Source organism: Sus scrofa, chromosome 6 (assembly GCF_000003025.6).
Source record: "Sus scrofa isolate TJ Tabasco breed Duroc chromosome 6, Sscrofa11.1, whole genome shotgun sequence".
Lineage (NCBI taxonomy): Eukaryota > Metazoa > Chordata > Mammalia > Artiodactyla > Suidae > Sus > Sus scrofa.
The window spans coordinates 170,472,177-170,486,132 of NC_010448.4; the positions used below are offsets into that span (position 1 = coordinate 170,472,177).

The window sequence follows — 13,956 nt, forward strand, 5'->3', positions numbered from 1 at the left end:
TCTATAAGTTGCTACAAATTTTATTACCAAACTATTAGAAACATTTAACCAGGAGTTCCCATTGTGGCTCAGCAGGTTACAAACCCAACTAGTATCCATGAGGATCTGGGTTCAATCCTGCTTCAATCAGTGGGTTAAGGATCCGGCATTGCCATGAGCTGCGGTATAGGTCGCAGACACACTCAGATCTGGCATTGCTGTGGCTGTGGTGTAGGCTGGCAGCTGCAGCTCTGATTCGACCCCTAGCCTGGGAAATTCCATGTGGCACACAGGCAGCCCTAAAAAGCAAAACACACACACACACACACATATTAAGGGATTGCATGGCAATTTCACTATGGCATCTAAATAAATGTTTAGTTAAGCTAACAGGGTGCACTGTGGGACAATTCCTAAAGCTACACAGATTTACAATTATAGTTCATTTCTGAAAAGTTTAGATCACAGATTCACAGCCTTGGAAGAGAAGGCAGAAGGCCAACAGGCATTGCCTTATTCACACTAGAGTTTTTCTTAACCCCGTTAACACTGGGGTCAAGTCAGCTGCAAGGCAGTAAAGAAGCTCCTTTGACGCGTGGGGGACAGAGGACTATGGAGAATGTGTTCACAGCCCTGACCACTAATTAGTGTCACCACGGGAAAACCACCAGACAAAGCCAGTTTCAAATTGCGATTCCTCTATGTGTTAACTGTATGACAATATCCTCATCTGTCACATATGGGTATCACCATCTATAATCAGAGCCACATGAAGGATTAAATGAACCAACACATGTAAAGTATATTGTACTGTGTCTAATAAGCACTAAACAAAAGCAAAGTGCTAAAAGTCACCCAACCCAAATTCCTTGTTTTACACAGGGGTTAAGGTTCAGAAAGGCCTGGCTTCTTAAAGGCCCTGAAGCTGCTATGAAGGAATGTCTCTCTTCTGTCTCTAGCACAACCTGCAACCCTGCAGAAAGCAACTCCTGAGCCATCAAGGGCAATGTGGGAGGACTACCAGCTGCTACTAAAAATCTTCCCCAGTTTTTATGCCGGAAATCCGTGCCTTTCACCACTACTCCTGGTTGAGGTCTGGTTACTGTTCCAAAAGCCTACCCTTTGACTCTGCTTTTGATACACTAGATTAAACCAAACATGTCCCTTGATACTTTGTGAAGGTCTTTGGCATAATTTTTATTAGCTCTTGGCAGTTTGCAAGAAAAACACTTCAACTCCTATTTCTCGTCACAGTCACCTTAGTAGAATCCAGGCCACTAGTAAGAAGAGAACTCAAATTACCCTGGATTTCCATTTGGCACTCTCGCTCAGCATAGCTCTCCCGTTCTAGTTTGTCATTGCTTTGGACTAAGAGCCTTGTGGGATCTCTGCAGTTCTAACTCACATCCTTCCCCAAGGGATAAGCAGCCCTCTACATCAAACAATTGCATTATCTTGCCCTAAAAAACACCCTGAGACAAAACCAATGCATCTGGCTACATGGGTAAGGCTCACTGCTCTCAAAGAAGGCAGGGTGGGAACTGATGCTCTTCATCGGAAATTGATTTTAAATCATAGCCACTTACTCACTAACTGTGTGATTCTGGCCAAGTTACTCATCCATCTCTGAGCTTACTTCTTCATGTATGTGTAAATGGAAAAAAACAACATCAACTCACAAAAGTGTTGAGGCTTAAATGATTAACGTCTGACAGGTGGAAGGTGTTCAATTAATATTTAAATATACACTTGGGAGCTCCTGTTGTGGCTCAGCAGTAACGAACCCAACTAGTATCCATTAGGATGCGGGTTCGATCCCTGGCCTCACTCAGTGGGTTAAGGATCCAGCATTGCTGTGGCTGTGTAGGCTGGCAGCTGCAGCTCTGATTCCACTCCTAGCCTGGGAACCTTCACATGCCATGGATGCAGCCCTAAAAATACAAATTAAAAAAAAAATTAAATATACACTTGACTATAGCACCGATTGTACCGTATGTCTATCACCAGAGGAGGGCTTCTTGACGGCAGCAACTGTGTCTTCTATCTACCTACGACCTCAGTGCTCAGGACAGAGGTCTAAATCAAACCTGACCTTAGCCACAGTGCCAGTGAAGTAACAGGGAGGAGGAGGGATTGAGGAAACGAGAGTACCTGTTCCATCTAAAGGGGCAGCTAATACTAAGCTCAAACTGAAGAAGGCTATGGTCCAGGAAGGCTGGTCCACTGCATGAAGAGCTTCATATTCCATAAAAGAAGCAAAATCCAGATCCTGGACACAAAAAGCTGATGCTAGCGCAACTCCTGTTTGATCTAAGCATCTTCAGGAATGACCAAAGAGCCAGGGTTGTGGCAGAAGGCCTCAACCACCATGACAATTCCTGCCAAGGTCAGGGTCTTGCTCAGGACCACAGATTCACTGGTCTTAGAGGTTACACTGTATTCCAGGAGAAGCAAAAATAGCGGCAAAGAAACTGCTCTTCAGCAGTCTGAACATTTTACTGATGGTGTCCTTAACTGACCCCTTTGGACTAGTAAGTAAACCTTGGAGTCCCAGGAAACATCAGAAAAGAGAACCTATAAAGAAAAGTGAACTTTTCATATGTTGAGACAGGGTTACAAAGCCATATTCATTTGACTATAAATTTGTTGTGTGCAGCTCAAGAAAAGGCAAAAAAAAAAAAAAAAAAGACAAAAAAAGTAAATAAATAAATTTGCTGTGTGTCTTATTCCATACCAACCTGATGACATGGACATATACAGTAATTTGTTTTGCACTGATGTTGCTACAGGTTAACAGGAAGGGGTTTTTTTTTGTCTTTTTAGGGCTGCACCTGCGGCATACGGAGGCTCCCAGGCTAGGGGTCAAATTGGAGCTACAGCTGCCAGCCTGCACCACAGCCGCAGCAATGCCAGATCCAAGCCAAGGCTGCGACCTACACCACAGCTGCGACCTACACTGCAGTTCACGGGAACGCCAGATCCTTAACCCACTGAGCAAGGCCAGGGATCGAACCCGCATCCTCGTGGATACTAGTCGAATTTGTTTCCACTGAGTCACGATGGGAACTCCAGGAAGGGGTATATTTTTTAAGAACACCTTTAATCCTGGCAGCCAGAATCAAGAAGCATTAATATTTGGGGTTATAAACTTTTAGAAGTTTTTCTTATGTAAATGAGATATGAAGTTGAGTTAGTCCCCCCAATATTCGATAACACCATACAAAAATACTACCCAAGGAGTTCCCGTCATGGTGCAGTGGTTAATGAATCCGACTAGGAACCATGAGGTTGCGGGTTCGATCCCTGGCCTTGCTCAGTGGGTTAAGGATCTGACGTTGCCATGAGCTGTGGTGTAGGTCACAGACACAGCTCGGATCCCACGTTGCTGTGGCTCTGGCGTAGGCTGAGCTATAGCTCGGATTAGACCCCTAGCCTGGGAACCTCCATATGCCGCGGGAGCAGCCCAAGAAATGTCAAAAAGACAAAAAATAAAATAAAATAAAATAAAATAAAATAACACTACCCAAACTGTTTTGTAATTGTTTTCATTTACTAATGTGTGGGAGTTCCTATTACAGCTCAATAGGTTAAGAACCTGACTAGTGGAGTCCCCATTGTGGCTCAGTGGGTTAAGAACCCAGCGTAGTCTCTGTGAGGATGCTGGTTCCATTCCTGGCCTCACTCGGCAGGTTAAGGACCTGGCATTGCCACAAAGTGCTGTGCAGGTCGCAGATGTGGCTCGGATCTGTGTTAAAAAGAGGAAAAAAAAATGTGGGAGCTCTCCTATGGCACAGCAAGCTAAGGATCCAGCACTGCCACTGCTGTGGCCCAGGTCCAACACCTGGCCCAGGAACTTCCGAAGGAAAAGGAGAAGAAGACGGAGGAGGAGGAGGAGGAGGAAGAGGAGGAGGACTTCCCCTATCAAATCTAGACGTACATCATTTGTAACACCTGAAGTATATTCCGCTCGCGGGCTGTAAAACAACCTCAATCCGTTCCATATTAGCACCTAATTTCGAGGCCTCCTGTTCCAAACGACGGTCAACAGCACCACAGAGAACATCCGCCACGCTCGTTCCTTGTACCCCCACCTCATTCTCTCTCCCAGAGCCTTGCAACAGCTTCACACACAGTACCATTTGCCTGCTGTTTTTAAAAAAGGAAGCCGTATTGTTTTACAATGAAACCTTTCCACTTTCAATTTGGTTTCAATTTTTTTTTAATTATAAGCAGATCAAAGAAAACTGAAGGCTGCCAGATTGTAACTCCTGACCCAAATCATTCACCGGACCTGGTCTTGAACAACCTTCAAGGTTTAAAAAAAAGGACGTCGACACATTTTTGAAAGACTCTGACATTCTGAAGATAGTCCCCAAGGACGCCCCAGAAACACTTTCAGCAATGACAACCCCGTCAGAATAAGGAACGTGGTTCTGATGCTCAGCACATGGCTACTCAATAAATAAGGCAAACTAATAAATAAGACTATAAGTGGATTATAAATTCTGAATTATCTGTTTTTTGAAAATACATTATATTCTTCAGAGCGTAAATAAAGACCAATAGATGGTAAACTCCTCTGGAGAGACCAGTGGTTAATAACGCACTGTGCCTGGTAAACCAGTGATCCGAGAGATGGAGGCGGATACTGCTGCTATTGGTATTGACAACAGGACTAGATGAGCTGCGAGATCACGTACATCCCTAAGAGTCTGTTAGTCTGGAAACACATTCTTTTTTTTTTTTTTTTTTCTGTCTTGTCTTTTTAGGGCCGCTCCCACAGCATATGGAGGTTCCCAAGCTAGGGGTCTAATCAGAGCTGCTGCCGCCGGCCTATGCCACAGCCACAGCAATGCCAGATCTGAGCCATGTCTGCGACCTACACCACAGCAACACCGGATTCTTCACCCACGGCGCAAGGCCAGGGATGGAACCCGCAACCTCGTGGTTCCTAGTCGGATTCGTGGAAACGTATTCTTACATGTTCCCAGAAAAGTCCTTTGCCACTAGTGGCCAAGCTATCCTATGCAAAGGATTCATTTTTATTCAAAAACTCTCTACACCAGAACTGCTCAACTGGGCTTCGCTCTACACCCAGCCATAACATCGAGTGCTTATTAAGTGTTCTCACCAACAGGGTTCCACGGCCAAATAAGTTCTAGAAACACAGCATAATGTATCCATTCTCTTGAAGAGTTGTTAAAGTACACGAGCACAAACATTCTCAACACAAATGCTGCAAAAAAGAAATTCATTTCACTCTGGCCATTATTTTGTCAAGGATCCTTTTTCCATCCCCCGAGGATACTTATTAGCATTGTATAAGAACTAATGTTCAGCGGGACAGCTTGGGAACTGCTGCTCTAAGCCAACTTACAAATTTTAGTGGAATGAAAAGAACACCAGAGGCGAGTCTCTTCTGACCATCTTCCAAAATAGTTGGAGTTTTACACACATTATGACATTTCCCTTTTTAATGAAAGTGACATTAAATACCACCATAAATAGCAATCCTCTGCCTCTCAAATTATTGCCAACCTAGTATGCTTTGCTTCTTAAAAAGGCCCCAATTCTGTCATTTGATAATGAGCAAATTCTAAGCTACTTACCTTCAGGGTACAATAATAATTTTTGAAACAGTTAAAAATGACAAAAATGTTCAACTGCGCAAAGAGCACGTACTTTCTTTTTTCTCTTTTAAATGGACAGATCGGGAATTCCCGTCGTGGTTCAGTGGTTAACGAATCTGACTAGCATCCACAAGGATGCAGGTTCAATCCCTGGCCTCACTCAGCGGGTTAAGGATCCGGCGTTGCCATGAGCTGTGGTGTAGGTCGCAGATGTGGCCTGGATCCTGCATTGCTGGGGCTGTGGTGTACACCAGCAACTACAGCTCCAATTGGATCCCTCGCCTGGGAATCTCCATATGCTGCAAGTGCAGCCCTAAAAGAAAGAAAAAAACAAACAAAAAAAAAAGATGCAAAAATAACTAAATAAATAATTTTTTAAAAAATTAAAAAAATAGGAGTTCCCGTGGTGGCGCAGTGGTTAACAAATCCGACTAGGAACCACGAGGTTGTGGGTTCGGTCCCTGCCCTTGCTCAGTGGGTTAATGATCCGGCGTTGCCGTGAGCTGTGGTGTAGGTTGCAGACGCGGCTCGGATCCCACGTTGCTGTTGCTGTGGCTCTGGCGTAGGCCGGCGGCTACAGCTCCGATTCGACCCCTAGCCTGGGAACCTCCATATGCCGCGGGAGCGGCCCAAGAAATAGCAAAAAGACAAAAACCAAAACAAAACTTAAAATGATGTGTATAAAGAGCTTTTAAAAAAAAGAAATGGAAGAAAAAAAAATTAAAAAAATAAATGGATAGATCATGCCACCGGCAAAGGGATGTATTTTTCTAACACTGGGCAAAGAACCTCACTTCATATATATCAATGGAAAATTTGCAGCTCCTGAGGTCAGGGTTAACAGTCGTTTGGGATTTTGAAACCTTTAGCGATTCTAGCAAACTTAAGCCAATGATAAGATACTAAATACTCTATACTCCAAGATCATTTCCTCTGAGTCACTGAGGCATTTATTGAAGCACTGCTACAGATTACTATTTTAGCTCACAGTCATGAATGCGTTTAAGAAAATTCTTGAATCTGATTTGTAACAATATACCGTTGATTTTAAATGAAAGGTGCTCATTCAAACAGGACACCTTATATACCTTGAGCATGGCGATCTGAACCTTTAATTTAAAGCGATTCTCCTGGGAACATTCAAATGCAAAGGTTAAACTAGTCCCTTAAGGTTAATGCACCTTGAGTTTATCCACTAGAAGCTCTCGCTGTATAAAAAAGTGCAATGGATGTGAAAGTAATCTGCAGACAAAATCTTAAACCGAAATGGAAAATGCAACTCCTATGCTGAAAATGAGTTCAGGGGTTGTCTCACTATCAGGTACCTCACTGCTAAAACATGCAGAAGTGTGGGAAGGGTACAGTAAATTTTGCAGCCTGGCAAAAATTTCTGCAGGCAGGGAGATTTTTTTTTTCCCTGAACCATTCCGCAACGTTCTCTTTCTGCTTACTTCAAAGAAAATGTTACCCAGGTGACTACAAATCAAATTGACAGTCCTACTTCAACCATTTCTACAATTAGAAAAAAATGTAAATGACTGGACATCATGAGAAAACTGGTTGTTCTCATTTCCATAATCATTACTCTTTGGCAAGTAGGAAGACATTTCTCCTCGTCAAAATCACCACCACGCAGCACCTGGGGATTAACATCGGGGGTCAGGAGACACCCTACCCTTGCCACACATGATCACACAACTCTGGGCCTTCCTAAGAAATCCTGACCTCACAACGGTCCACTGGAAATCAGCTCCGAAACCACCACAGCACACCTAAATTAAATTAGACTGTTTCTTTCATGTCAAGTGGCTGCACCCGCCCCTCAAGTAGAAATCTTACTATACATAACGGAGCAGATAATTACAAAGGCCTCATCAGAGAAGCTCTAATTGGCTGTCTGGCAGATTTTATGCTCTTTTCAAAAGAAAGTAATGTGTTCTCTCACTTATTAAGTTTCACTCAGTGACAGGCACCGACTATATGCTATTGTATTCATTTTTCACAAGTACTCAGTAAGATAGGAACCATCACTTTACATAGGAAGTAGCTGAGGCTCAGACAGTTTAAGAATTTGACCCCCAGCTGCATGAAGAAGGGTAAACGCATTACAGAGACAGAATTCTTTCCCAGGTCTGACTCCAACGTCAGCAACTACACTGGCACCTCCCAAAGGCACTTGGCCAAAGTATTTTAAATCCATTTCCTCCTACAATTAATCTACTGAAATTTATGTTAGGTGCTTTGAGTCTCTGTGGGAAAATACTAAAATGACCTTTGTAGCCTGCCTAACTAGTCACAGTGCATGCATGAAAAAGTGAACAAACAAAATGAAAAGAGAGACTGTAAGACATCAGATAACTCACAGTTTGCTAAGCGCACAAGAAACAGAATGGAAAAGAACAACTTGCTGGCTAAGGAATGTTCTTCCTAGGTTGTATGCCTGAGGCTGGAATGAACCTCAGGAAGGTCGTTTGGGGCCTTAATAATGTCCTCGCTATTCTCCCTCCTGTGAATGAGGCAAACGTGTCAAAACACAAAAGATGTCTTATAGAGTCATCTCTGCCATCAAATCACTGCTTCCACAGGAGAGAAAACGTTGTCCAGTGAAATGAGCGCTGGCCTGGGAATCCAGTGATCTGGGAGGGACCCGGCTCTGCCCTTGCAGAGCGAAATGACCTTTTCAAGGTCACTGCACTCTTCAGGGCCTCCGTACAAAGGATGTGCTGAAAGAACTGACAGTCACTTCCAGAGCTTAGACATAAGTTGTTTTCTTTTTCTCATCACATTCTATGGTGTCAAAAGAACACAGTGTTTAAGGGTAAGGGTTCCAGACACTGTGTAAGAATTAAGCTCTGTGACCTTGAGCAAATTGCTGAACTTCTCAGTTTCCTCACATGTAAAACTGAGGGTGGTAGGAGCATCTGTCTCATACTGTGTGAGGATGATATATAATTTATACACACCCTTGCTGGTTCAACGCAAACACTTAGTAAAATACAGTAACTATGACGTTACTCCTGAATATATTCATACACCTTTAACGGCTCAGTACTTCTGAACTCAGAGATTGGAGAATTTCAAACCTGCCTCAAAAAGACACCTACCATGGCCCCCACACTTCACCTTGCCTCTACTTCTTCTAAATGGGGATAAGGAATCTTCAGAGTTCCTGTTGTGGCTCAGCGGTTAATAAATCCAACTAGGAACCATGAGGCTGCGGGTTCGATTCCTGGCCTTGCTCAGTGGGTTGAGGATCCGGCGTTGCCGTGAGCTGTGGTGTAGGTCGAAGAGGTGGCTCGGATCCCATGTTGCTGTGGCTGTGGTATAAGCTGGAAGCTGCAGCTCTGATTTGACCCTTAGCCTGCGAACCTCCGTATGCCATGGGAGCGGCCCTAGGAAAGGCAAAAAGACAAAAAAATAAATAAATAAAAATAAAGAAGTTTTGTATCTTTTCTAGTACAATGAATCGATTTTGACCAAATGGAAAACGTGTAAGCAAATAAGGATTAAACAAAGTGACGTGAGCAGTCTGTACAGTACAAAACACCGATGTGCTTAGAAGAGGAAGCTGACAGATCTACTCGGATGCCCTCCTGGGCGCTCAAGCTTTCTAGGGGGATCCGTTCCAAATAAAACAAGCGCAACAGCTGGCTCCGGGTTAATGCAGCATGTACATGAACTAATGCCGAATGAAGGTGGCACTGGTGCTAAAGAGCAGGTAACCAAGAAACGCTTGATGAATGAAAAAGACACGCGTACACGCTTGTTTTTGTAACCTCGTCCAATCTGCTAGAAACTAGGTTATGGATGTCGTTAACAGTCTCCGTATATGAATAACTTAACGGCTGAGCCGAATGCAGCTGCGATGACCAAGGCACCACACTCACGGCGAGCCCTATTTCCCCTGACACTCGGGCTCTGTCCTCCACACTGCAGTGTAACTGCAAAGACAGGGGAGGAGACTCTCACCTAATCACACCAAGACACAAAGCAATTAAGACTTCCAATTCACCCGTCCCCCCGAAAACCTGAATTACTTAAAGGTGTCCATGCAAAATTGGAATTGAGAACATTTTGTTGTATCCAGTCGTAATTTTATTTTATTTATTTTTTTATTTTTATTTTTTTTTTTGTCTTTTTGTCTTTTTGCCATTTCTTGGGCCGCTCCCGTGGCATATGGAGGTTCCTAGGCTAGGGGTCGAATCGGAGCTGTAGCCACTGGCCTACGCCAGAGCCACAGCAACGCAGGATCCGAGCCACGTCTGCGACCTACACCACAGCTCACAGCAACGCCGCAACCTTGACCCACTGAGCAAGGGCAGGGACCGAACCCGCAACCTCATGGTTCCTAGTCAGATTTGTTAACCACTGCGCCACGACGGGAACTCCACCAGTCGTAATTTTAAACACCACAGAGGATAAGGGTGCCCCAGAATCACCCCACAGTTTGCAGGCGGCACTGGGCCTCTGGACACGTCTCAGCATTTGTGGAGACAAACAGCCTAGAGAGCTGACGATGTTTCCGAAAGCTCCCTGGTGAGCTCTTCACAGGCGCACTGGGTCGTTCCTCACTGCTTGGCATTCCTCACTGCCATACACAGAAAGACTGAATAAGCGAATTCAGAAGTCGGGTTTAAAGAAGGCAGAGTCACACACTCTCTGCACATCTTTTCTGCACTATCGACCTGAGTTCAAAAAAACTTCTGCAGCTTACTTGGTGAATCTCTTCCTTCACAACAGAAACCAAGGGATGCGACTTCAATACCTAGTTGAAGAACCTATATTCTATATGGTTACCATTTTGTAGTCCGAATCTTTGAACAGTACAAATTTTTGTTAATTATCCCACTCAAGGGAGTTCCCGTTGTGGCTCAGCAGTAATGAACCTGACTAGTATCCATGAGGATGTGGGTTTGATCCCTGGCCTTGCTCAGTGAGTTGAGGATCCGTCATTGCTCTGAGCTGTGGTGTAGGTCACAGGTGCAGCTCCACTGTGATCCCCAGCCTAGGAACTTCCATATCCCGTGGCCATAAAAGACCAAAAAAAAAAATCCCACTCAACATACTCCTCACATCCAGAAGTCAAAGAATAATCCACTGTGAAATACAAAAAACTACCTGGGAGTTTAAGTCAGGTTGATGTTGACAGCATGATACAAGTGAAACAACAGGCTCGAGTTCCCATCGTGGAGCAGTGGAAACAAATCTGACTAGGAATGATGAGGCTGCAGGTTCGATCCCTGGCCTCGATCAGTGGGTTAAGGATCTGGCATTGCCGTGAGCTATGGTGTAGGTTGCAGACACAGCTGGCATTGCTGTGGCTCTGGTGTAGGCCAGCAACAACAGCTCCCGATTCGACCCCTAGCCTGGGAACTCCATATGCAGTGACAAAAAAAGACAAAAAATAAAATAAAATAAAATCCCCTTTCTGAAACGACAGGCTGGAGACACTGGACACGTAACCTCTCTGATCTTTGATTTTCTCACCTACAACGTGGGGGTGCTAGCGCCTACCTAACAGCAATGTGCTATTAAATGTGCTCCGACGTGTCAGTTCTCTCCCTCTACTTTTCCCTTCTCTCTTAAAAATTTTAGTTGTATTCACATAAAACAGAAACATGAAAACCACGGGAATAAGCAATCAGATCCTGCTGTATAGCACTGGGAACTATGTCCAGTCACTTATGATAGAGTATGATAATATGAGAAAAAAGAATGTATACATGTATGTGTAACTGGGTCACCTTGCATAAGTAGAAAATTCACAGAACACTGTAAACCAGCTATAATGGAAAAAATAAAAATCATTATAAATAAAAAAAAAGAAAAGAGGAGTTTCCATTGTGGCTCAGTGGTTAGCGAATCCGACTAGGAACCATGAGGTTGTGGGTTCGATCCCTGGCCTTGCTCAGTGGGTTAAGGATCCGGCGTTGCCGTGAGCTGTGGTGTAGGTTGCAGACACGGCTTGGATCCCACGTTGCTGTGGCTGTGGTGTAGGCTGGCAGCTGCAGTTCCAATTCAACCCCTAGCCTGGAACCTCCATATGCCATGGGAGCGGCCCAAGAAATTGCAAAAAGACAAAAAAAAAAAAAGAAAGAAAGAAAGAAAGAAAGAAAGAAAAGAAAACCACAGGAGTTTCTTAAAATCAGAATAAAAACTGAAGTGTTAACATCTATCTAAAGCTGAAAGAACCGCCTAAAATAGACAAGGAAAAATAAATTGGGACAACACAGAGGTTTACCATAAAAGTGTTTCCATGATCCCCAAACCTTGGGAGGAGCAAATGTAAAACAATCCAAGTCACTACAGTTCAACAGAAAAGGAATGTACCCCCAACAAGCTGCCTCTAATGACTCCCGATTAGAACAAAAGTTTTTTGAAATATGAACCAAATAGAGCTGACAAGTTCTGTTACTTAAGACAAGATGCAAGAACATATGCACTGGCATATTTTCATCCCAGGTTACTTATTTAAAACAATTTTTTTTCTTAAAGTGCCTATGAGGGTGGGTGTTTTTTTTTAGGCACACATAAAAGGAAATAAATGAGCCAAGATCCAGGCTCTGTCAAGCTCTCTTCCACTGAAGAGGAACCTAACAATATACTTTCAAACAAATAACTGTCAAATAGCTGATATTTGCTAGAAAGAATAGCTTTGGAAATCTGGGAACTCAGCCCTGACCTCTATCTTTCCTAGAGCAGTAAAACTTCATATAGAACATTTCAAAACTAGTTGTATGGTCCTGAGACCTGATAATTTATAATTACACTAATATAATTCTCAAATGTGACAATGTTTCCAAAAATGCTTCTACCGTTTCACTCCTATAGATTTGTTACTATTTAATGCTGTGCCTCCTATGTTCCGCATTCAACCATGCTTTCCTATCCAACAGAATCCCTCTCTTAGCCTGGGTCTGTTTATTTTCCTCCTCACATCCCAGGTCTGGTAACTGTGGATGGACTCGAGGGCTCCACCGAAAACCTCAATGTTCCAACACTGGCACGCCAGCAAAATTCCTGATCTGATCCTACTGTTCGGATATGTCGCTAAGGCCCTGATGCCCTCTCCTCCATGGCCTCAGACCTGACATCCACCGACATCAGGGTCACTCACTACCTGTGTTACACTCCTGCATCTAAGTCTAGCATCCCTGCATCTCGGTGATTCCCTCAAGCTGTAACTAGGGTTTAAGCGTTTCCAAGCCTGGCACCCTTGCAGCTTGCACGCCCCTATCCCGGACCATGCATGTTCCACGGAGGATACCTCTGGAATTTGGAGTGCCTCCCATTCCCGGCCATGCACAGGAACACAGGCTACCCCCGAAGTGACTGCCAGACCACCACCCTCTCTGCCCCCTGAAGGCCTTTACGGCTCGCTCCCAACCTCCTCCCCACGCCTGCGCCGTAGGAGGTCACCGTCCTGCAGCCCGAGCCCAAGACGCGCGCATCCCTACAGCCTCCGATCCCTTCCTCACCCCCTAGGCCGGAGCCAGCGCGACCAATAACGTGCCAGGTCCGCGGCCTCCCCGCCACCGACCAATCACGAGCGAGCCCCCCCGCAGTCGCCTTCCGCCAATGGGAGAAAGCCCGCGGGCCGGGCCGACAAGCTCACGGACCCCACGAGCGCAGCGGAGGCGACAGCGGCGGGCCCGGCGAGGACACAACATGGCGGCGGGCAGGCCGAACCGAACTGCAGCAGCGGCCGCGCGAGGGCAGTGAGGGCCGCGCCGAAGGCGGGAAGCGCCACCCCTCCCCCCGCCGCCGCCGCTCCCCGCTCCCGCTCCCTCCCGCGGACGCTCCCGCACACTCACACGCCTCCTCAGGAGTCCAGCGAGGAGCAGGAGCCGCCCCCGCGCCCTTGCGGCGTCGGGCAATGCAGAGACCTGGGCGCGGCGGAGGGGAGGGGGACGCGTGCGTCACGGAGAACGGAGCGCGCGCGAAGCGGGGGCACAAACAAGATGGCGGCCACGCCGTTTGCCCCGTCTCCCCCCTTCCCCTCCCCCCACCTTGGCGCCTTGACTCCCAGTGTCTTTAATACGCAGAAGCTAAGTTGCTTGAAGTCTCGCGAGAATTGCGAAGGGCGGCGGCACGGTGAGGCGGGATGAGGCGTGAGGCTTCTGGCCCCGCCCCTCGAGGCGGTCCGGAGGCGTTTGCGCTGCGACCTCCTAGGAGGAGCCGTCGCCGAGAAGCTGTCCTGTGTGCACACTTAGGAATTTTAGGGAATAAGCAGTTGTTGTAGGTCTTTTTTTTTTTTTTTTTTTTTTTTTTTTTAATTTGAGAGAGAGGAGCTGAGGGATGGAGGGCGACGTGGGAATGCCAGACTAGGGCGCCGTTAAAGAAGTTA

General features: G+C 45.6%; 1 protein-coding gene across 9 annotated transcripts in view; it reads right to left on the reverse strand.

The window, feature by feature from the left end:
• The window catches only part of NFYC (nuclear transcription factor Y subunit gamma), a 72,382-nt gene extending 58,546 nt beyond the window's left edge, over nucleotides 1–13,836 (reverse strand). For 2 of the 9 annotated variants that reach the window (XM_021096980.1, XM_021096985.1), the window contains exon 1: nucleotides 13,424–13,612. Coding sequence is in view for 1 of the 9 variants with exons in the window: in XM_021096976.1 (XP_020952635.1) it covers nucleotides 12,877–12,901 (25 nt within the window). In the remaining 8 variants the exon portion in view is untranslated. Of the gene's footprint in view, nucleotides 1–12,876; nucleotides 13,107–13,423 lie in introns of those variants that run through there. The other 7 variants (XR_002345275.1, XM_021096986.1, XM_021096977.1 and 4 more) reach the window with 7 other exon arrangements.